This window comes from Athene cunicularia, assembly GCF_003259725.1.
Source record: "Athene cunicularia isolate RWA chromosome 1 unlocalized genomic scaffold, athCun1 chr1_part2, whole genome shotgun sequence".
In the NCBI taxonomy this organism is placed as follows: domain Eukaryota; kingdom Metazoa; phylum Chordata; class Aves; order Strigiformes; family Strigidae; genus Athene; species Athene cunicularia.
The window spans coordinates 76,176,515-76,200,580 of record NW_020799092.1 but is presented as its reverse complement, the minus strand read 5'-3'; the positions used below and the strand labels follow the sequence as shown (position 1 = coordinate 76,200,580).

The window sequence follows — 24,066 nt, the reverse complement described above, 5'->3', positions numbered from 1 at the left end:
CACCTCCCCATCCTTTCTCCTCCATGCAGTGGGTTATACCCCCATGTAAGACTCAGAGAAGGCACCTGCTTTGACAGCAGAATCACTCAGCATCCTGCTAGGACACTGGCTCAGGACAGATCCCATTCTGTCTCATTTCTTTGCATACAGAAAATTACACTTCAAATCCTGAAATAACTAAACTGGCAAAAAATGTTAATTTTAAAATCATCATCATCATCTTCTAAGGCTAATAGAAGAGGATCTTTTGGTGGACATCTGTCTCTCTCCTCAAATTTGGCTGCCCCTGCTTCCTTCAGATACCTGCTCTGAGACACTTGCTGCTTCCTACCAGCAATGGGTCTTTTTATCAGTCCCCTCTTCAGTCACAGCAGAGGGAAGGTGTATGAAGTGATCCATTCCCTCCAGGTTTGCCTTTGTGTCCCATCTTCTAGGGCGTCTTTCTCTTCTAGCTGGTTTTCCAAAGCTGGCAGGACTGTATGATGATTTTTCCTACCCATTCCAATTAACCTGATGGAAGCATAGAGATCTTAAAGATATTAGTAAAGACTAATTTCTCTCATGTGTTGTGAGCAGTCTGTGGTCTGGAGACCACACGTGACTCCAAAATTCAACTTCCTGGCCTTCCAGTCACAGAGATTTAGCTAATCTGGCCAGGCAATCAACATATGGGCACTGAACCATCTGGAATTACTCTCCTTTGCCCAGTCACTAGATCAAGCAAGGCAAGATGAGCAGTGTGGGTGGGAACAAAAGGTATCACAGTGGTAGGAGATCAGAGGAGGTCAAAACCACCGTCTGGCCAGGAGACATAGCACCATTTCTATCTTTCTGCTCATAAATTCAAGTTCTCTTTCATTTTTAATGCAAGGGAATATTCAGTATTGAACCTAGTGAACCTCTTCCAGCTCTTTGCAATAAGCAAATTAAGGATATGACTTCAAAAACCCAGCATTATAAATGCAGTAGGAGAGAAAAAACAGATGTTTTGGCTTTGCAAACTCTGTAGACCCGCCTTCACTCAGAGCAATTGACATCTGCCTGGTTTTGTTCACATCTCTGCTCTGTGTCTAGCTGAAGTTTTGTAAACTTTCACATTATTTGCATGTGTGTTTGTGAGTGAGAGAGAGGGAGACTGCTGATCTGAGATGGTGGAGACCAAAGCCCTTTCTGTAGCTGCAGAAGCTGTCACCGCTGCAGTACCACATACTTCTTGGCTGCAGGGGAGGAACATTGTGTGGGTTGTGAAGTAGTAGAAATTAATCTCAGTGCCATTAAACCTTCCAAATTTTATTCTAAAGCTGTCTCTAAAGATGTTGATTTCACGGGATGGTGGTTGACTTGGTGATATGAATCTAGTCGCCTTTTATTTATCATGGGCTGCCGAACCCTTGGATGATACTAATCCAAGGGTACTATCCCCATGTTGGCATAAGTATTTTTAAATTTATGATCTTCCAACCTGCAACTTCACTTTCATGTGCAAAAGAAAATAAAACCAACTAATGTCTTTTTTTCCCCTCTATAAACTTTACTGCAAGCAGCCCCAGCCTGTGCAGTTCCTGCTTGCTTCTGTGAACTGCTCGGGGCCACCTCTCCTGGCTGCTTGGAGTCATCGTACAATGCTGTCAGTAGGCTATTTGCTGACTGTGCAATGGTGGTATAAAAGACATTCCCACTGAGTGGCCTGAAATCATTAAGGAGACAAAAAGTTTCAATCTGAGATATAAAATCTCACAAGATAGTTTGGGCCCCGTTTGTGGGGGAAGGAAGGGTCTGCTATAAAGTCACCTTTTATAAGATACAAGATATCAGAGAGCTGATGGATGAGAAAGACCTCATAGATACCAACTGTGGAAAAAAAAAAAAAAAAAGATTGGAGCTTACATTTCTTCTTTTCACACCAGAAATTCCATGTGGGAGGGAAACCTGGACGATAGGAGGAGTGTCATGCTGAACTCTGCTCATGCAAATATCAGTGAGGCTATATGGGGAATATCCATCTGTAAAATACCCATCCTGGAGGATGTTTGGGGGCTACGGGATAAGAACAGGAGGGGTTAGAGTTAGAGATATGGTATTTCACATACATGTCCGGTTGATTCTGAAAGGTCTGAATTATTACCTTGCATCAAGGTAAGGCACTGAAAATCCCATGGACAGCACCAGTATTTGAAGGGTTCTCCAGACCAGGAGTGGTGGACAAAGCTCTGCTGCAGTCAGCCAGCCGCTTCCAGGACAGCCATCGTTTTCCTTCCCTGTACCAACTCTTGCCATCTCACTTACCTCGTTCCCATCTTAACAGACGTGTTACATTTTCCACTTGGGAGCAGGTCGATTTGTTCCCATGAGTTCTCACATCATTACGAGCCGTCCTGAAGATTTTTTGGTAGTTTTGTTTCATGTGGAAAGCAATCTGATATGATCACTCTGTGTGAATATGTCTGAGACTACCCTAATATCTGTTGAAATTATTGACTCATTTCAACCAAATAAGGCAGCGGAGCAGAGGTAAGTTTCTAGTGTTCTTCAGAGCAGAAGCTGTGATTTAAACACTTCTCTTGGCCAACTAGTGAATTCATCAAGGCCAGTAACCCCCATGCTGCTGGCAAAACTCTCTGCAGGGTAGATGTGAAAATGGAACATCTATTCACAAAGACATTTGGTTACTCAAAGGTACAAATCCTTACAGACTCAGGTTTTGTTAGTTCTGGCTTTCACAAAATTATTTGTGCTTTCTTGTGGCATTTTATCCATGACACGTGCTGTTCATGGAGGTGCAGAATTAAATGTCATGTCTTGCAAATGTAACAGTCTGACTTGGAAAGACATGTTACAGAGGGAACCTGCCCTACTTAAATGACTCTCCTGTTTGCCCAAGGTTTTTGTATAGTATTCTTCTAAGTGATCCTAGTTTTCAGTGTTAAATATGATGGATGTTAATGTAAGTGATTCAATCATAGCTCATAAAATGCCTTTGGAACTGAGGTATTTAACATGCTCTCCTGGCAGCTCGGCAGCCAAAGCAACAGCAAAATCTGGGTCCTCTGCTTTTATCTGTGCAGACTGCTACCCCTCTAATTGACAATCTGTGGCAATATGCAACAAGTTTACTTTCAGCCTATTAGCCTCTGGGATGGTCAGGAGCTGGCAGAGATGTACAGGAAGCTCAGTCATTAAAGGATTTAGTTTCCCTTATTGTACATCAATGTCTATATTTTAATCATTTGCTTCTTAAAAGCAATCTCCAGCCAAAGCCAAATGGAATATATTGATTTTTTTTTTTTTTTTTTTTTTTTTTGGCAAATCTTGAAGTGAGTTTTGCCCATTAGGGCTAGTTCTGGACCTGTGGGGCTTGTGCCCTTCTGGTGGCAGTGAGTAGGATGTGGTGGCTCTGTGCTGGCCAGTGGTGAGGGTGGATTTTAGCATCACTGGCATCACATACTCGTCACTACTCCACTGCCACAGCACACCCAGTTTGGCACGATGGAAACTGTCATACAGGGCCAAATGCCACTCCTGGTAAAGTCAAGTCTTGTTTTGGGGACAGGTTTCACCTCCTTCAGAGGCAGATGTTTCTGTGTTTCAGCAGCACTGAATGCTGTAGCAGTCAGGGAAAAATGACAATTCCACTATCTACACTCCTGTGCAGCGACTCTGCAGCAAGCAAAGGGGACCAGTCTGTGCTTGGCACTCTACAGCAGATCAAAGGCTCTTCCGTCAGCCCTTGTTTACCCAGCTGCCATCATCAGAAAAGTCACCTGAAGGTGTTGGTTGCCCAGTTCAGTTTGCTCCTTTGAGTCTTGGTTAGCAATTTGCTCATATATTAAAATATTTCTCAGGTGTAACATTGCCTCTATTCATTTGTGTTGTTGACACCTTTGTAACAGCACAGGGGCAGAATCATAGACCTGAAAGGCTGGAGAGGAAACTCGATAATTTTGCATGGTTGCGTCGAGCACTGTGTCTTGTGTCTGCCTGCAGCATGGCATCCAAACCAAAGCTGCTCTGAAAGAGGTGAATCCATCCTTTCTTTTCATAGTTTCTTACCAGGACTAATCAGTCTTCATGGTTTTTTTGTATACTTAAATTTCCTCGATTGTCCTTTCTACATTTATTTTCCTCTTCTTTGTCCTGTGGATTGCAGCATCTCATGGGCCTTGTGGGGTGAAGAGTCCTGAGTGAATTGGTTAAAGTATTAGCCTTTATTTATTTGTATTTTTATTTCTAGACATCTTCTTTCTGTTGAATATTCCTGAGGAATTCCAAAGCAGCAGTGGCTGGAGGTGGCACCTGCCCTTCATGTCACAGAAGTGGGGATTTGTGGCAACACATCAGGGTGTGGGAAATGTGAGCAGCACCGGGGGCTTTGCCAGGAAGGAGGGAGAACATCAGGGAAAACAGCAAGTATAATGAAGGGGAGGTTAAAAGGATGGTAAGGGAGATTTCCTTAGCTGGATGTTCTCTTGTTTGTGACAAATGTAATCTGATCTAATCTGCTGTAACCAAACCCATGTTTTGATGTTCACTTTTGGGGGTTTTCTCCTTTCTTTGGAAACAATGGGAATTACTGTGACCCCAGTCCATGTCCATGTCCCCTCCGCTACAGTCATAATGTTGCACCATCACATACCACAACAACATCAATACGTTACTTTACGCAGAGTTAATCCAGGTCGGGTTTATCTATTGCAGTGTGGGAGCCACACGTTGGGATGGGAGGAGGCTGGAGAGGGAGGACAGAGAGAAGAAAAAGGCTGCAGTGAAGTGGCGTTAAGATCCTCTCACTGAGATGGGAAGGAGAAGGTATTGAAATAATATGGCCCATTGGTTAAGATAATGATCTGAAGTCAGGGGACCTGGTTTCTTGGCCCCCTCTGCTTCCTCCTCTCACGTGATTACAGAAGAACTTCTAGCTTTTTTTGCACGCCACTTCGCCTTTTGTAAAATGAGAGCAAAACATTAAAAAAAAAAAAAAATCCTGTCAGGTCTTGAGGAGATCATATAGTCCGGTGAGTATTTCTGCTAAGCAAGATCACTGCTGGGGCTGTGTGAAGGCATTTGGAGGCTTAACAGGATGAATCCTCTGAACCTTGGAGATTCACTTGGCGCTTCTAGTGGGGGATAAAAGCAAAGTTAATTAAGTCATTCCCAAATCTCTCCTGATCCGTGACCATCAAGTAGTTGCTGCTGCACAGTGCTTTCCTCGGCTCTTGATGTACCCGAGCATCCGTGCAAGACAGACGCGTGTGCTTGGCTGTCACCCGCATGTCTGGCGCTGCCAATCTGCTCGCAGAGGAGTGGGACGAACGTGTCCCAATCCCTGTCGGCCTTTGGGGTATCGACAAAATGCTGTGACAATACCGCACTCGATTTCCCCAACCCCGGGCTGTTATTGCAGTGAACAGTATTCAGCCTTGAAGGGTTAATCATTGTGTCTCAGCGTTGTGGGCGATCGCTCGGTCATGCTTTAAGTGAAGAAAGGAGCCCGGGAATTTCTGCGGGTGGAGTGAGCGGCGGAGGACGGGCGGCTGCTGCTGGCTGCAGTGACCTCTGCTGGGAAGCCCACGGCTGCTCTGGTCCAGCTTCCACAACACAACCTGCAACTCCATCTACACCGTAGGTTTCTGCCCAAGTGATTTCCATCTATTATTAATTTTTTTTTAAATTTTGAATTCCATTTTCCTTTAAATAGCTTGTCATTTGAGAATCTATCTGAGTAGAGGAATGCTGTGTGGGACAAGCTGCTTCATTTGCAGGAGATGTGCATTTCACCAATATTAAGCACTGTAACTCCACAATTCAGGCCTTGCTGGGTTTAGGGAGGCTGAGAGAAAGTGGAAAAAAAATGCCTCCTTCCCATCTCCCCCTTGAGTCCAGCGACCACCAGCAGTGGTGTGCAGGCATCACCTCCCAAATGGACATCTTCCAAATGCCCTCATCCCTATGCGAGTGGCTCCCTTTGTATTTTGGGGGTCATCCAGCTCCTTCTGCTGCCTCCTTCCAGCTTACATTTTATATTCGCTGTCTCCCTGAATCCCACATGCTCACATCCTGCACCTGATTTCAAGGAGGGGCAGACTGGCTCAGCATAGAGGACCCCGCAGTGGTAGGACTAAACCCTTTCTAACCCCTTCACTTTAGAACCGAGCAAGTTTATCTGCCTTCAGAGAGCAAGGCCAGTGGTGCAGTGCCCATTTGGTTTGCAAGTCAGAAAGGGAAGAGGGTCTTGTGGCAGCCCTCAGTGTGCAGTGTTGCATGTCCGATGAGCTCTTTTCTGGCCTCCGCCTCCCTGGTTGTCTGTGTGGGTAACCCACCCATTAGCCACGTGTGTGACAGTCAGGTGTTGCTGGCAGCTGTCTCAGAGGGGGTTTGGCTGAAGAACCTCTGAGGTTCTCAAAAATAGAAACGCAAAGCCTTAATATGGGTGTGGTAAAAACGGCATGGCAGACTAAGTTGGAGGCTTTAAACTGATAATGCTACAGTAGATTATTTGTATTAAAACTGTTTTCTTGACCATGATGATATGAGGTACACAAATCATCATGTGAATGTTCACGTGCATAGAGGAAAGTGGATAAATACATATAATAATTTCCATTAACAGTGACTATTTGCTTGAAATGTCATTTGGGATCCTAGTGTACCTTCAACTAACTTCAACAAGGCAAAACTGCCCCGATCAGGACTAGACCTGCACAGCCAAACAAAGGTTTCCAAACATGTATTGTGTAAAGCCAAGTGGGTGCTGTATAGGTTTCCTGTTGTCAGTATTAAAAAATTAATTTGTGATACAGTCTACCTGGAAATTCTACTGAAATATCAAGGGATTTTCCAGATATTCATGTAGAGTGAGGCGCCTACTCAAGTGTTTGCTGCTCTGACATCCTGTAGTGTGTTACATTTGAGTTCACACTGTTGATGTTGAATTTCCTGTGTGTGAAGGTCCTTATATGAATGAAGCTTTTGATGACTGATTATGGGCATAAATTCAGATCAGTCATAACCCTTCCAGTGAATTTGGAGGAAATTAGATTAGTCTGCGTTCTTACGGGAAAGATGCTGGGAACAGGGGACTTTCTGCTCTCAGCATCTTCATGCAGATGTTAGGGCAGTTGGGACCGCTGAGGATGAGGTGCTGACACATGATAGGGCAACTTAATTAAGCTACTTGAACCTTCAAACATGTAGAGTTTTGCATTTGCTGATGATGCATTTTAACATTCTTTCTGAATGTGTCCATCTGTTGTTTAATGAGTGGTCTCTGCTTAGCATTTCCCAGCTTTCTCTTGCTCTTAAAATGATTGTCTGCAATTGGTGTAATTAATATTCTGCCCCTGGAGTTGTACTGGTAGTCTCTTTAGAGTTTGCACAAGTTAAACGTAACCTTTGGAAATTATTAGTAAGCATTTAAGGAGCAAATCCAGAGAAGCGTTGCTCTAGTCGTTAATTAGATGTGTGCTTGTAGAGATGATTTTTCTCTTTAAAGCTAGCATTTTGACAAGAGGCTTAGTGGGAATGATTGGTAGGAATGATGAGGGTGTAGAAAACCCATGAAGATGCTTGGAGGCGTTGCACAGAAAGCACACGGTGCTTAATAATGCTGCAGGGGAATTTGCGTGTCCAGAGCAGGTGTGACATCAGAGCAGGGCGAATTTGGTGGGAAGGAGCGTGGGGCTGTCATATGGCTGCTGCCCACCTGTGCCAGCTTCTGTGTGGAGACAAATCCCTCCCTTCTCCCTGCCAGGCTGCACCCTGCCTCTGTCACTCCCTCACGCTCTGCTTTGCTACTGTCCTGAAACTTCAGTCTCCAACTAGCCGTCTTCATTCATCTGACACAGGAACTGTAAACCTCTAATTTCCCAAATAGTTAACCTTTAAATAGTTCAGCTTCAGAGGGGATTGGAGGAATTTTCTGTGAGTAGCAACAGTATTCCAGGCTGTGAAGAAATTCTGACTGTTTACTTTGGTTGAAATCATGTTTTATGATGTTGAATAAAGCACTGACAAGTAGTGTCTAACTAAAATTAGCTTTATGTTTTGCAGCCACTTAAAAAAATAAAAATCACTATTTCATCTTATGTTTTTTTCAGGATCAAGCATGAAAATATAGTTGCCCTGGAAGACATCTATGAGAGTCCGAATCATTTATATCTGGTCATGCAGTTGTAAGTACTGAACCTAATGAAGTTTCTGTGTCAAAATTTTCAACTCTTCTTTTTCTGCTTTTGTTCTTTAACCCAAAAGATGAGATACATGGGAGGTATTTGTCTTGTGTGCTGTAGTCTGAAGAATCCTCAGAAGGTGGTTAAAAATTGATCTCCAGACATGATGGGCTGGGTTGTTGTGAGATTGGGAACTAAGGTGTTTTGTGAATAGCCTCATCCAGTCCAAACCAGAGTGAAGAGGAGATGTTAAGGGAATTGGAACGGGCTCCATACATATGGAGTTGACAGAGTTTAGTTCTCTGTGACTCAACAAATACCTGGTTTATACTGAGAGGTGACCTGAGATGCCACTGTGTGCATGGGTGCTGGATTTACAAGAAAGCATCATGCTCATCTCAGCAGCAGCAGTAACTCATCACATTCTTGACACATTTCTCTCAGCAGAGCCCCTCTCCTTCCCCATATTTCCCCTCTGAGCCTCAGAAGATCAGGATCCCATCAGGTACATGATACACTGTGGCTGACCTGATCCCCCCATCACTTCTACCTGGGAGGGAAGTGACAGGCAGATGTTTATGGTGCTTTTTTAATTCTCTTTCTGAAATCAATTAAAAAACATGATTTGAAGTTAAAATTTCCTATTACCAGCTCTACTCTGTCTCTTTTTCAATTATGAGGTCACCTCAAACAAAAGCAGAGCATACAGACAGGGCAGAGGGATAAATCACAGGTGGGAAGAGACAGATGTGCCATAGGGAAGCCTGGAGCATCTGAGAGAGGCAGCTCTGGGGTTAAATACCCTACGGGAAGCCCTTGGGGACTATGCCAGTCCCTTGTCTATTGGTACTGTCCAGGCATGGAGATGTCCTTAGAAGTTGTTCTGCTGGCAGTGTGGGAAGAATAGTTCCCTGTATATTTTTAATCTGTTTGTATAGCCCTACATTTCAGCCCAGAGTGCTGCAAAAGGACTTGCACGGGAACATCAGTGTCTTACAAATTCCAACAAACCAGCTGGGTTGTGGGAAGTACCAATTTCATGATCAGTTGATTTACAAACCCTTTTTTTTTGTTTAAACTCTTTAGAAAAAAAAAATCAATATTACTCCTACTTATTATTATCTTGTTTAATGTAGTGTAACCCTCACTTTTCTGAATTTCATACATTCAGACCATTGGGTTATCTGAAATGTTGGCCTGTAATCTTAGGTGACACTGAATATATATTAGTATAAATTTCTACTTGTTCACAATTCAACACTTACTAGGGAATTATCCTTTCTGTTATAGCTGTATGTGTAAACCCAGCCAATTAATTTTCCACGGGCCAAACATTTAGCTGTTCCTAACAGAGCTTCACTGATGCTCACCAGGGTGAGATGCCCGGCTCAAGACAGCAGCCAAGAACCCATCTGCAGCATTCAGGGTGGCAGCTCTGAGCACTCCCCAACCCCAAGAATTGCTGTGCCTTGTGTTCTGAGGCAGACCAAGACAACCTGCATACAAATGCATTAGACTGAATCTACCAGGGAGTGGGATCGATGCACTTTATCATTCCTATTAAGAAAAAGCAGGAAAAATCCTCAAAAACTACAGGGTTGTTTTATTAAGATATGAGCACACACTTGAATGCAATCAAGTGGCAGAACTGTAACAAACTCCCACTCACACAGAGAGCCCGTGTGACAAACCTCGTGTGTATACATGCTCTTAATCTGCCTCAGCGATGGGGTCCAACATCTTAGTTTAAGCTTATTTTATTAAAGCCATTTGATGTTGTGCCAGGCCATTGCTGTTAGCCCTCCTTGCTGCTGCAAATCAGAAAAGGTTGTGTTGTCATCTACTGTGTACAGAGTATTTCCAGGCAGTAACCTTTCTGTGCTTTCTGGAAAAGAGGTTGTGTTATCCCAAGGTGTAGAGGATGAAATGGCCAGGTGCTCACCCTCATCGCTGTGGACATTGCGTTAGGGATGGTGCAACTTCTGCACTGCCTTTGAATTTTCATTAATAGTTGGGATTGGGATCGATTGGCATCAACACTTGGGGAGTAACTCCACAAGGTCCAGAAGGCTGAAGCTCAATTCTGCCTGCCTCCTTTCCTGGTTTCCATCTGGGGGAAGGCATGTATGGGCAATCTCTTGTTTCCAAGGTAACACCAACTTGTTGATACAATAGCTGTGAACCGTTGCACGGCAGGAGGTATCCATTTGTTTACATCGCTGCCCTATTTATTATTAGATTCCTTGTGGGTTTTTTAGCTTCACATTTTTGTGTATTTCTCCGAAACGAGAAAACAGTTGCCTACATTTAAAATCAAGGTTTGATATGAAGTAGAAGGGCTTCTGATCAAGCAGCATTCAAGAAGTAATAGCATTTAGATTTTTTTAAATGGGCATAAAATTAGGGCCACACAAAGATCAGTGTCATGGGCACAAGTCTCAAATCCATATGCCCTTCTCCATGGCTCACTGCTTGCTAAGTGGACACTAACATTTCCCAGGGAAGCTTTTTTTGTAGCATGGGCAGCACTTTCATGACCAGCCTTTAGAGCACTCCTTGACATGTTGTGGAAAATCCACATTGCAGCCCCTGAGTATCTTGGAGCACCTCTGTGAGAGAAGGCTTTTGGAGGTAGACCAAGCCTCCCTGTTTATGTTTGCCCTCTAATTTATCTACTTTCACTTGAAAACCATGCTTGTTAGAAAGCCAGTTTAAAAGATAAATTTTGCACCTCATTTATTCTGTCAAAGGTATGGGCAAGCACAGGTGTCAGTGTGTATGCTGGAGTTGGTAAGAAGGGAGGCGAAGAGTGGCTGTCCGTGTGTACTTCATAATTTACTCCTGCAGTCCCTCTGGGAGCTCTTCCCAGGGTTACATAGCTGCTGGTGAATTTGTCCTGTGTGTTTCCTGGCACATTCATGGGGAAATTTGATCTCTCTAGCTTTGGTTTCATGACCTTGTTTTCACATACATTGTATACAAGCCATTATAAAACCGTTCAAACTGGCACAATCCTCTTAGAGCAAGGTAGACCAGAAGTCCAGTTTGGAGATCCCCAGATTTGACAGCTCAGCATTTCATGTCCTGTCTCAAAGCATTAAGCTGCTCCTTAGAAATGGCTGAGACATTTTGTCTTTATTTATTGTACCAAAATACAGGATATTCCAGTGCAGTGACTCTAAGTTTGGCAAGGTTATGGACAGCTCCATGCTGTCTCTTGCTCCAAGCAGTATTCCTCAGCTTTGGTATGAGGTAGAGTTACTGGTGCAGCTGCAAAGCAGAATACAGATGAAGGTTAATCACTGTCTCTTCTGTGACGATTCTGATAAAAATGTTGCAGGCACTGTAGAAAAGTCCTGTAGAGCATTTAGATTTTGTCATATTTCCATTAGGATTATGTGCTTTGAAATCAAGAAAACACCTGCTCCTTTCCAAACTTGGATTTCCTATAGTGCTGTTAAGACCTGCACAAAGACAAACACTAAAATACTCATTGCTTCTGGATGCTCAGTGAGATTTCCCCAGAGGATATTGTAGAAGACAGGGGGAAATAAAGTGCCTTGCAGAAATAGAAATTTTGTTGAACTATGTCTTGGTATGATAGTAAGCTCATTAACGAGCAGTTATAGGATTTTTGGTTGCTTTTGGTGCTGCTTGGTAAGGATTACCCTACCGTATTTCTAAGCTATCTGCCTTACTTCACCTCATCAATACAGGGAAAAATCCAGATAACCTGTTGTGGTTAGTAAGTCACTGCCATAATAGTCCTCTTTGGGTATTGATGATTCATCTTCTGCGTGCTGGAAAATCATGCATGGAAATGGATTTACATAAACAAAAATCTTTTCTGTCTGAGTGTTACGGAACTGTTTGCAAACGCTGTTTCTGAACGTGCTGCCTGGGCAGGCCGGCACAGATCCAGAAAGCTTGACTCTGACTTCATGTGTATTGTTCACCTGCATTGAAGTGTGAAGCAGTTTGGTTTCCCGCAGGTTTGTGTGCACCCTGTGCTAGTCAAAGCCACAGGAGCTAGGGCTGTTGCCTCTCCAAAAGTATATGGGACCACATTAAAAACTGATGAAGATGTTAATTTCCTTGTTCTCCTTTATTCATCCATATTTGCTTGAAATATGTAGGAACTTAATATTTTTTGCTGTCTGTACTCTTCTCTCAAAGTTGGTTGAAATTCACCCAGTTGGTCAGAAGTTACTAAGAGCTGGCAAACTGGGATGGAGAGCCATTGCCTCACTGACTTTGGAAAACATGCTAAAATAGGTCTAACAGGCACCTCCAAAGTTTATGGAATTCATCTGCCTGTTTCGGTGCAGGATATGCCGCCTTTGCCAGCCAATCAGCCTTAGCAGATGTTTTTCTAACCTGTTGTTAAAAATCTGCAGTTGCAACGCTCCCCAGGGAATCAACACCATTGCTTAACATCCTTAGGGGTATGGAGCATTTCCTAATATCTAAGTCTTCCAAGGTGCAATTTGAACTTGCTATGCAGGAAGTCTTATTTCTCTAATTCCTCCTGAAGGTAACAAGAGTGTTCAAACAGGTACAGGTTACAGGAGAAGGCTCTGTAAAGCGTGTTTGCTAGGTAAGTAATGATCAAATTTGAACACCCACCTCTGAGTTTCTCTGCACTTTTTTTTCGTATTTCTGCCAAATGCAGAGGAATTCCTATTAATACCTGGATCTAGTTAAAGAAAGTGAAAACCCTACTGTCAGTCTGGCATATCTTTCCACCTCTCTGGGGGGCTGTGCTCCCAAAGAGTGGGTCTGATCCTCTCAATAGGAGGCCTGCTTTACCTGGATCCTGTCAGTTGGTGTTTCTGATTCTCTAGGGAAACCAGAGTTTTTCCCCTGCATGAGAACTTTTGAAGCTTTAACATCTCTGCTGAGAGCGAGCTTTTAAGGTGAGCAGCCTGGTTCAGCCAACCTCAAAATGCTTCTCCCTACCTTTGCAAAAAATCCCAGCCCAAACCAATCCTAAAGCCCTGACCTTGGGTTTTTTTCCCAGCTTGGCATCTTAACTCCGCTGAATTATTCAGATGATTTCCATCACAGAAAAGCCAAGATGACAGGGACTCCTTCCTGCCTGGTGCAAGTCACGCACGCACCGAGAAGAGCCCTGCCCAGAAGTTTGCAGGCTCAGAGTCCCAGTGTCCCATTCCTGCTCTTTATCAGCCCTCCCCTGCCACATGCAAGCGCCTTGTAGCCCTGTAATGGCTTGGCAGGCAGCTCAAGCAGGCAGGTACCTACCTGCAGTAAAATCTGTGGAAGTTTTTATTATTACCGGTATGATGTTGCTTGTGATTTTGCCTTTCACCTTGTTTTGCAAATAAGTAAGCGAAGCGCGAAGCAGTGATTAAGTGCTGAATTCCCTTTGTTTTTTGAAAGCCCAATGCCTGAGCGCACTCCGAGAGCAGCCGAGCAAGGACGGGGTGTGCAAGTGACATTTCAATGAAAATATTCAGCCTCCAAGAAAAACAACAGACAATGGAGGGAAGTGCCGTGTTTACCAGGTTCCTTAAGGAGTCTAGCAAGGACGCACTGTGTTACAAAACAGCGATACGCACGCCAAGCCACTATCACATCAGGATGCTAATTAAAGCAAAACATAGATCTGCTGCACTGCATTCCTTAAGTGAGATTTATTCTCATACTAGTTGGTGGGGGTTTTGTGCCTGTAAAGCATTATGCAAAAGACAGAAGGAAATAACTCGGCATTCACAATGGGATTTATATGACTGATAAAAGCAAGCGGGGTTCTTTAGCAGCAGAAACTACTTATGTCCAAGCATCTGAGAGTAGCCCCTCAGCACCACCTTCTTCTGCAGGTGGTGAGTTTATTATCATTATTAGTAATAACAGTAATGGTAACAGTAGAAACACCACCAGCAATGAAGAACACTGAAGATGATGACTGTGGACCAGGGGATTCAGTTTGTTTCATGGCACAGGATGGGAGATCAACTGCACACTCACGGACTCTGCTCTTCTTTATTTCCAATACTCCTGGCTTGGATGAGGTATCTCAAAAGTGCCAGCCCAAATTAGTGCCCTGCACCCACTGAAAATACACTGGGTCTGTGTTAAAAGCCTTGGATCCCACGCTTCCTGCGTATCCTCATGCTGCCCAGGAATAAGATGTGTGGTTAGATGTATGTGGCAGATGGATCTCATGGGGTTTATTGGCTAGGACACTCAATGGATGGACCAAGGAAAGACCTGTTCCCAATTCCTGGTCAAGCAAATATACATGAATTTTATATTAACCAGCTATTGGATAAATTGTTCACTTGGCTTTGTCAGGTTTTTTGAGCAAATGCTACTTAAGAACTACAGCACCAGAAAGGCTGAGGTGCATCTGGGCATGCCAGGGAGGAGGCTGCAAGGTGCCAAGGGAGCTTTGCTTGGGCTTTGGCACAGGTGAGCAGAGACTTAGGGGCTTTAGTTAGGCAAGACTTCATTTCCTCACAGCTTGTGGAGTGAAACATCAGTGATTTGGGCAAAGCAGCCTTTGTGAGTCTGCAGTAGAGTAAGAAAGGGCACTAACCACACCCTGTGGATGAAAAAAGTCTTTTGCTGATTCTATGGACAAGAGTTTTTTGAACTGGGGGGATGGTGCTATGGAAGGCACAGCTCTCTTAAGGGTGTATTCAGCTGGTGAATGTGGAAAGCGAAGAGGGACAGCAGCAACAGGGTTCAGCATGTATGACACAACTGGGAGCATCAGACCATGATCGTGGGAGAAGGAGAATGAATCTTGGGCCCATTAAAGCCTTCAGCACAGACATATTGCAGATGTGGGCCCAAATTGCAGAGCTGGGATGTTAGATTTTGAAATTGCCATTATTACCTGGGCATGTGCAATACAGGTTTTGATTCCAGCCCACTTCTAGTGCTTAATGCAGTCAGAGCATGGTCTATCAGTATAGTTCAGAAAAAAGGTATCTTTAAAAAATAAAATCATGCCTTATCAAAATCTTTGAAGGCATATTGACTGAACAGTGCAGGCTACCCTCTTCAGAGGCTAAAGGAGTTAATCTCACTGTACTTCAGTACTTTCCCACTAAATCTTTGCAAGCTTCTGACCACATAATAATCTGACCCCTGGCACTGTGCCCCTGGGAACTGGGTAGGAGCTATTAATCCAACATCAATTTCATATCTTTTTCTGTGGGGAAAAAAGATTATTACATCAGTTGGGTTACACTGGTGAGTGTTCAATACAAAGGAGTAGCTCCCCTTTTCCAGTGGCTGAGAGGTTATAATCAGATTAGGAAAGGTTAATGTTGGGGTTGAGATTGGGGCATAGGCAGGTTTGTTGGTTACACATTAACAGATCACAGAGTGATCACCAAGATGACTTTTAGACACTGGTAATTGTGGGCATTGTGTGTGATCCTGAAAGTGTGAATGTGCTCATTGGATGATGCTGCCCTTAGCACTTTGTTTTTTCTTCTTTTTTCTGGCTATGGTAGGACTTTTGGTAGCTCCTACTCCCTGTGTCCCCTCCAAACACAGCACCTTCTCCTGGGAATGGCACATGAACAGTAACCCTATTGCTTCCTCCTGCTGTTCTATGTGCATGGGCTTCAGCTGTGGCTAGGAGCAGGTGTTATAGAGTCCATGGGCATCAGACCAGCCTTCCTACAGCCACAGAGGAATGGTGAGAATCTCCTTCAACTTGGGGACTATAAAAGACTTATGATTTCCAAAACCACTTGTAGGCAGTCAGCTTCAACAGGTGTAGATGACTGTCAACATCCTTGCTCCAAAGCTTGCACTCATTACTGTTAGCTCAGTCTGAAGTGTCCCACTATGGACTCATTACCAAGGCAACACTGAGGGGTTTTTTTTCAATCAAAGTGCTATGCTACCTCTGATGGAGACTGATTTTTTTCTCCCTGTAGCCTTGGAAATAAAGAGATAATGGAGAAACGTTTCCACATTTTCATTGAACAGACAGCATTATAATGTTGTTTGCTTTTACAGAAATGTGAACAGTCCAGACAAAAATGGATATTTTTCTTTAAGATATCAATTGTTGCGAAGCTGCTCTTGTCAATGAGGAAAACAAGAGGTCTAGCCAAGATTCCAAATAAACCTTGTTTTAATGTATTATTCTTTAAAGTTACAGAAAGATTGAAGTTCTTTCTGAGAGTTATTTGAAGTACTTTCTGAGGGTTATTTGATGTAATGTCCCCAGCAAGGGCCGGTACAAAATCCTTAGGGTGAGAGTATGTGCCTTGATTGTTTTTTTACAGCAATAATTTCTTCCTTCAGCCCACCAGCAGTTCCCTCACTAACTCCCCAATTAGGGCTCCCTGTTGCAGCTGGGCACGGGGGCGTATGTGCCTGTATTGTGTAGCTTGGTCTCATATGGGCAATTCACAGGGCAGAAACATACATCTGCCAGTAATCCTGTATAATATCACTGCTTCCCTGAGAGCCAGAGTGAGGCCTTTCTCTCCAAACAGCAGGCAGGTAGCTATTTAGAGCCCTAGCAATTTTCTCTCCATTTTGTTGGCTTTGGATAACCATCTCCTGCCTTTCATGCTTTGCCCAGAAGTTTCATCTGGTTCCTTGATGTTCACGTAGACACTGAATGAGCCTTTACATTTAGTTCTGCATCTCTCAGTACCTGTTAATTTATGCCGTGGTGCACTAAAATCAATTAAATAGCTGGTGTTTAATTCAGGAGGAAGGGGCTTTGCAGCACGGCAGATAAGAAATGTTAAATCCGTATATGCCACAGTATGAGAATTCATTATGATACAGTAGGATCCCTCTCAGGCACAACGTGGAGGCATTCTGATTAAATGGCTACACTCATTTAAAAAGAAAAGGACTTTCATAACCACCTGGAAAGCTCTGAAGTGAACACAGCATTGAAGCAAGATGCAAAATTAACATTGGTGTTCACAAGTCCATTTTTTTACACGGCGAAAGCATCATTAACAGTTGATTTTCCCTCTTGAGTTTGCCTCTACAGGGAAGTTGTACAGACTATGGTGAAGAGGACAGTAGTAGGTTCACAAATGTTACATGTCAGTATGTACCAGAAGACAGTTAATGATTTTGTGGCCAAAAAAAATAGGCTGAATTTCAGAAGCATGCTCAAATCTCAGCTCCAACCTCTGTTCTAGGCACTGTAGCCAGGTGGGCTACTCTGGGCAAGAGTCTGTAAGCAACTCTTGAGTCAGTGTTGGGCTACCTTGCAGTTATATTTATATTGTATTATCCAGAGAGTCTGTGTAAGATACCTAGAAGAAGAACCCCTTAAGCATGATGATGATGAAACATTATCATCCTGTTCATATTCATATTGAAAGAAAAGATCTCTTGCTTTGCGTTTTGTTTGGTATTTGCCCCAAAAACTCTACATAGGGCATATTTTTGAAGCCAAGGAGATTTCATATAGTTTTCTGGGGCTGGGCTGAAGGTCAGCACCCTAAACAGGATTGTCTAAAACCTAGAATTTTTAATGGAAAGACAGGTTGCTGTTTGAAATCCTGTTTTGACTTCCTTTTGTAGTACTGTGGTTACCTCTTCTTACAGAATCTATTTTCATAGGACTGCAGAAGTTCTCGACATAGTTTTCTGATTTAAACATTCTTCCTGGAAAATTATTCAATGGAAAATAAATTTTGTTTTTTTCTTTTGTCTGAAAGAGTGATTAGGTCTGCTGTAGCCAAACTTTTACTTTCTTAAGCATTTTTTTGAAAAAGAAAATACTGCTGCTGGTGAAGCCTTTATTTGATGCATTTATAGAACATGTGCTCATTTTATTCTGATTCATGCCACATTGTTATATCTTAGCCTGTAAAGGAAATTTTTTCCCCTAAATTGGAGGAAAAGTGTGTTCAGGGACCCAAATACTAATGTCGTCTTTTCCCTTCTTCTCCAAGACTAAATTCCCATTTGAGGCTGCGTGATCCTGTCTTAACTGTAAAAGGCTTTCTCTACTACGGTACTGAAGATGGTTTGGAGGAGTTTGGTGTTTATTCTGTCTGATTATTCTGTCGGTTAGTAGCACTTAACTACACTGTAATTCTATTTTCTTCATCCCTAATTGATGATACTTTAAGGAGCACTGACATACACAGATGAGATGTAGTGGAGCCTTTAAATATCTGTGTGTCCCTGAGGAAAGAAATAGCCCTCTCCAAAATGCATTTTAATGAAAAAGAAGTCAGAAATACAATTTGAAATCCACTGAAAGAGAGCTCAGATTTTAAGACCTATGTAAACATACAAAGAGGCAGCATTACTAAAAGCTGGGGTTGGCATTCTTAAAAAACAATTAGCAAAATAAAATTAATGCAAATATTTATCCCTGCCTTAGGGTTCTTGCCATTGAAACTCTGCTGTGAGTCGCTTACAGCTCCAGAGAAGGGGTTATTCCTTTAGGAGAAAACAGGGCCAAGCATCCACCCTGCCATCATTATGAAGATCCTTGTCATGACAGTAGTGTTAGATAAACTCAGTCCTGACACTCATGGTCACACTTTTGTAAAATGTTACCCAGTGCCACTGGACAGAACTGTAAATATATTAAGTGATACGGAACAGAGAAGAGGTAAATTACCTTCCTCTGATTGCTCATGGGGCTTATCTGTGGCAATATTTATCTCACCACAGCCCAGGGTCTTTTCCATTGATTGATGCTTGTTTCCCTGTAAGCATAGGGCAGGACCATTTGCAGCAAGTGCTTCTGATGTTTTGCTTCTTGGGCTTGGAAACTCTCTGCCAGAAGCTTTTAAATCTGCTCTTTCCAGAGGTTTTTGCAGCTGGATTTGCCGTATAAAGATTTTGATTCACGTTGGTGCTGTCTTGCCTAGTTTGAAGGGTGACAAAGGAAACGTAGGTAAGATTTCTGTCACTGAAGATTGCATTATACTTTACACCAGATGATATGTATGTTAAAACACAAATTTCCTGGGGAAAGGCATTTTATCTTGCACCCTTGTTTCCCATGAGCTTAACATGGTTGAAGTCACAGTCCCTTTCCTCACTGTTGAGATATAGCCAGGCTCAGGAGAGCCACAGCTGCTCTGAGAAACAGCATATGGGAACGTTTTAGGGAGAGAGCATTTCTCTGCTGTATGTGAGCATTTACTTTATGTAGGATGTTTATGTTTACTGTATGCAGGAGTGAGGAGCGCTGCTGCTGCCGGCAGCACTACCCACTAAGATGGAGAGAGGTGCTATTGAACAGTCTCTCCTTTAATTCTGGACCCAACTGAGCTGAATTAACTTGAGAAATTTGCGAGTGTATTCATGGCTGTGTATATTCAAAAGTTTAGTGCAAAAAGGCAACTGTTTGAATAACAGCACAGGCAAAAAAACAAAGTAGGAGGAAAAGGAAAAAAAATCAACTGAGGTAGCTGTTCTCTGTGCATTTATGTGAAGGACTAGAGCTGCTCTCTGGCCTGAATATCCTTTTTTCTTGGAGTATGCTGTTAAATGTGACCAGGTGATAGTCATATATGAGGTTATTACCTGTGGCTGAGCTTCTTTCCTGATTGCATGTCTGCTCTCAGCTCACTCCACTTGCACGTATCTTCATCCAGGGATAACTTCGCTCCTGCACAAAGTGCTTTGCTACAGGTTTCCCTCATCACACAGGCAGGTGTACTGCTCTCCAAAACTGCAGCAGCATAGCGTGCCAGAGACATCCCAGAGGGGACGGTACTTGCTACTCATCTCATATTCTGCTATAGGTCACGTAAAGCCAGGCTGTATGTTACAACCCCTTGGATGCTGGCAAGAGGCAGGCACAGGTGTGTTTTATTGCTTGGTTGCCTTTCCTGCTGTGTGACAGCCTCTGGCAAGGCAAATTACATAATGGTGTGCCTCTAATGTCTTGAAGGACCACTGCAAATACCTGTCTGCCGTTAATGAGTCAGGAAGGATTGGCTGGCTCTAAATTTTGGTATGCTGCTGTGTGCACTGCTGATGCAGCCCCCTGAACAGGGGCTCCTGCTGCCACCGCAGGGATTGTGGCAGAGGAGATGGCTCACGACTTGAAAGACGAGGAGGGAAAAGCAGAAGCTGAGCCATATGGTAGGAAAAGTAGAAGCAGAGACAGTATCTCAGTGGTAGGTGCTCATTAGTCTGTCTCTGATGTGCTGGGAAGACTGAGTGTATTCTGCTAGAGGAATTGCAGTGTTCTGTAAGCTAAAAACAGTGCAGAGTGGGTAAGGGACAGGTCTCTTTATCTATGGAAAAATATTCTGCTTGTTTACCAGCAATGTGTAGCAGGAACCAGGGGCTGCTGCTCTCCAGAGTCTTGCAAGGATGTTTTTGTGGTTAAAGAACACAGGTCTCAAAATCTTGAGCTCTTGTCTTACTCTGTCATTGATTTACATTGTGGTCTCAGATCATTTTGTCTTGTAATTTCCCTGCTCACAGAAAGAGAATACTTTCCTAATTAATTCTGGGTAAAATTAATTGGTTTTGATTTTTTTTTTCCCCCTCAAGTTAATGCTACTCCTTATGCAGTAAGTTGTTAAAAGAAATTAGTACCTCTGGCATTGTCCACCAAGGAGCACTGTGGTTCATCTAGGAATGAGTAAAGGTGAATGGATTTGTTTGCTGCGACCTATTGGCTATTTTGGAAAACATGTTCAGGTATGCCTCAATCCCGTCTGGTGTTTCCCTAGGTACCCCAGGGTGTACACTACCTGTGCAGCAGCTTTATCCCTCCATCCAATCCATATCTGTGCAGAAACCTATACAGAACATAACCCAGGCTGCCTGGGTTATGCACAACATGATCAGTGATGGCCATCGCATAGATTTATTGATTCTTATGGTGTAGATATGTGGAAATCTAAAGCAGCAGAGGTATGACATCCAAAGTTAAAAATCCACTTACATAGAGCCAGGATTTTGTCTACTGTGCACAGATGTGGATGCAACCAAATGCATCATACCCATGATAGAGGGGAACAAAAAGAAGCAGCAATTAAAACTTTGGTAAGGGAGAGCTATAAAACAGCAGTTTAAACCCAAGCTAGATAGAAACTGAACAGCAGCATCCATAATTGAATATCCATTTCTTTATGCTTTGTGTAGATGGCAGTGGTTATTACAAATAAGGGGACAAAGGAGCACTGTGCCTGAGCACACAGTTCCTCAGGCTGGTTCCATCACCTCCCTCTGCTTTGGGGACCATGGCTCGTGCTCCCTCTGTGCAGCCGGAGTGCAGTGTGCCTGGATCTCTGAGGGGTTGAGGTGAGGTGGGTGGTGTGGGAATCCCCAGTCTGCCCAGGTGCCCTCCAGGTCAGAAAGAAAGTCATTCTGGGTCTCTTCCCCATCTCTCTCATGTTCACATGCCAAAGAGTGAACGCAAAGTGATGGATGTACCAGGACACATTACAATAACAAGTAAGATAACTAGTAATCAGCTCTATGTTTGAAATACTTTTTGGCTTCAACAATAAACACCAGAAGGGGCCTTTGGAGGAGATTCTTGGTGGCATGAGGGCCTTAGATTTGATATAGATGCCTTCAAACCCACCATACCCTGCTGGGAAAGTTGTCTGGGTGTGCTTGGGCATCTTATTCCTACTCTGGGGGTGGATATGAATGACCTTTTTGACTACATCTGTACCAGTAAATAAAAAAGGTCTGTATTGGTGCTATCCACAGAGCTGTGGTCAGGCACTGGCCAGGAGGATGGATGGTTCAGGGTGAACTGGTCCAGGGCAGCGTGCCAGCAGCCCTGACAGCATGGACGACTGTTGGGCAGTGCCCTGATCCCACTCAGGGACAGGCCAGGCACAGCCTGGTCTCTGGTCCTCCTTTGGGAAGTGGAAATAACTGCCCTTTCTGTCATGTATGAATGCTGTGAGGATAAGTATGTTAAACTCTGTGAAGTTTTGAGATAGTAATATCAGTTTAGGCATGTAAGTGTCTCGGACAAATATATTGAACAAACACCAAGTGGTCTAAAGCGCAAATTTTGGCACAGTGATATTGATTAAAGGCTAGTTTAGTTTGATGTCAAAGGTTTTCTCAAAATAACTAGTCTGAATCCAGCTGCCTCTGCAAAAATATGGATAATGTCACCAAAAAAACATTAAGCAAAGTATCTAAAGGATTTCTCCTGGTTTGACTTTTGAGATTTGAGAGCAGGACACATCGGTTCATCCATTAAGAGTTGTTGGTCTGGCACTGTTACTGCTGTCCATTGCCTCATGGCACAAATCATTGCAGCAGGAGCTTCTTCCTGGCATGCTTTTTTCAGAGGTTTCTGACACAATTTAAACTTCAGCCTGTCCGCTTTCTCACCACTGGCGTGAACACGAGGGTTTTAGTAGTTTGCAGAGTTGCATTCTGCGATGTAATTCCCACCTGGGTATGCCAGCCCTTATTTAGCCACAGGCACCTCTGTATGGTGATTAGGTCTCTCCCAAATGGAGGACAAGGAGAAGAAATGGGAGAGGGAGCCTGAAACAGCAGCAGGAGAATTGACTCTGTCTTCAAGACACTCTCTTGTGTACCCTCAGTCATGTGTACTGTTAACACAAAACTTACTTTCTTGCTGTTTACTTAATCTATAGCCTCTGGTAACAAATTATATTCATAACCTCTGGGTCTTGGTCCTGTTGAATAGTTATTTTCAAGGCAAAGGAGGTGCGTACTGTTTTTATTATATTTGGACTTTGGATCCATAAAATAATCTTTATTTTCAGTCTGAATATGCAAGTGCCCTTTAAAATTGCTTTCAGAAAACATATTTTCTTTCCAATGTGTTGCTTCTCATATAATGACCCATTTTAGAGAATTTAGCATTATTTATGTTTTTCAGGGAAATTCCTAAAAGAAAAAGTATCCTACTTTCCTTCATGCTGAATTCTTACTCAGTAGATAACGTCAGGTGCCAGTGCAGCGCTCTCTTGTACAATTAATCTGTGAAGCCTTTGCCTTATAAAGCAAATACAGTTGCTTATAAGGTTTTACTTCTGGTGATATGTTCAGAATTACTTTTGAAAATTCTGAAACTTTATTTTCTAGAATCACAGAAGGGTTTGGTTTGGAAGGTACCTTTTAAAGATCATCTAGTCCACCCCCCCCGCCACTGGGCAGGTACATATCTCACTAGATGAGGTTGCTCAAAGTCCTGTTCAACCTGAACATTGCTGACTCATGTCCAGCTTTTCACCCACCAGTACCTCCAAGCCCATTTGTGCTGGTGAGCAGCAGGTCACTTCTCTGGTTGGACAGTCTATCACCTGGATTAAAAAATTATCCTCAGTGCACTCCAAGAGTCTCTTGGGCCACTGACAGCTTTCTGGCTGCTTTTGCGGCAGATGTCAGAGTGGTTGAAGTCCTCCAGCAGGATCAGGGCCCACAACCGTGGTGTATCCTGTAGTTGAAGGAGGGAGTCTCCATCAACATCCTCCTCTTGGTTAGGTGGTCTGTAGTAAACACCAACCACCAGGTTTCTGTTGTTGGCTTGGCCTGTTTATCACTGTTTTTCAAAGACAGCTCTGTGCGACTGTTCAATTTTTAATTTTATTTTTTTTTTTGCATAGAGGGCAACCTCACTGCCTCTCCTTCCTTGCTTGTCTATATAGATAAACAATGGATAATAAAATTTGTACTAAAAATGTCCTATTTTAGACAAAAGAACCAAAGTTTAACCAGCACCAGCCGTTAAATTTGACATGATGACACTTGTCCAGAGTTTCTTTGCTAGTTGTTTCCTTTACTGGAGTGAGGCTCTTACACCCTGGCTGAGCCACAGGATCTGCCTGTTTTCAGTGTTCCTCTACCATACATGACATATGCAAGATTTCCCTTTTAAGCCCAGTAAGAGTAAGATTTCTCTTAATTACTTGTCTGAGCGTGTGGTGGGGACTTTGCCTGGGCTCCCACAGAG

General features: G+C 43.2%; 1 protein-coding gene across 2 annotated transcripts in view; it reads left to right on the top strand.

Moving 5' to 3' along the window:
* CAMK1D (calcium/calmodulin dependent protein kinase ID) overlaps positions 1-24,066 on the top strand; it is a 128,967-nt gene that overhangs the window by 30,912 nt on the left and 73,989 nt on the right. For both annotated transcript variants that reach the window (XM_026863981.1, XM_026863973.1), the window contains exon 2: positions 8,094-8,168. In XM_026863981.1, the coding sequence (XP_026719782.1) occupies positions 8,161-8,168 (8 nt within the window). In that variant the 5' untranslated portion in view covers positions 8,094-8,160. The remainder of the gene's footprint in view (positions 1-8,093; positions 8,169-24,066) is intronic.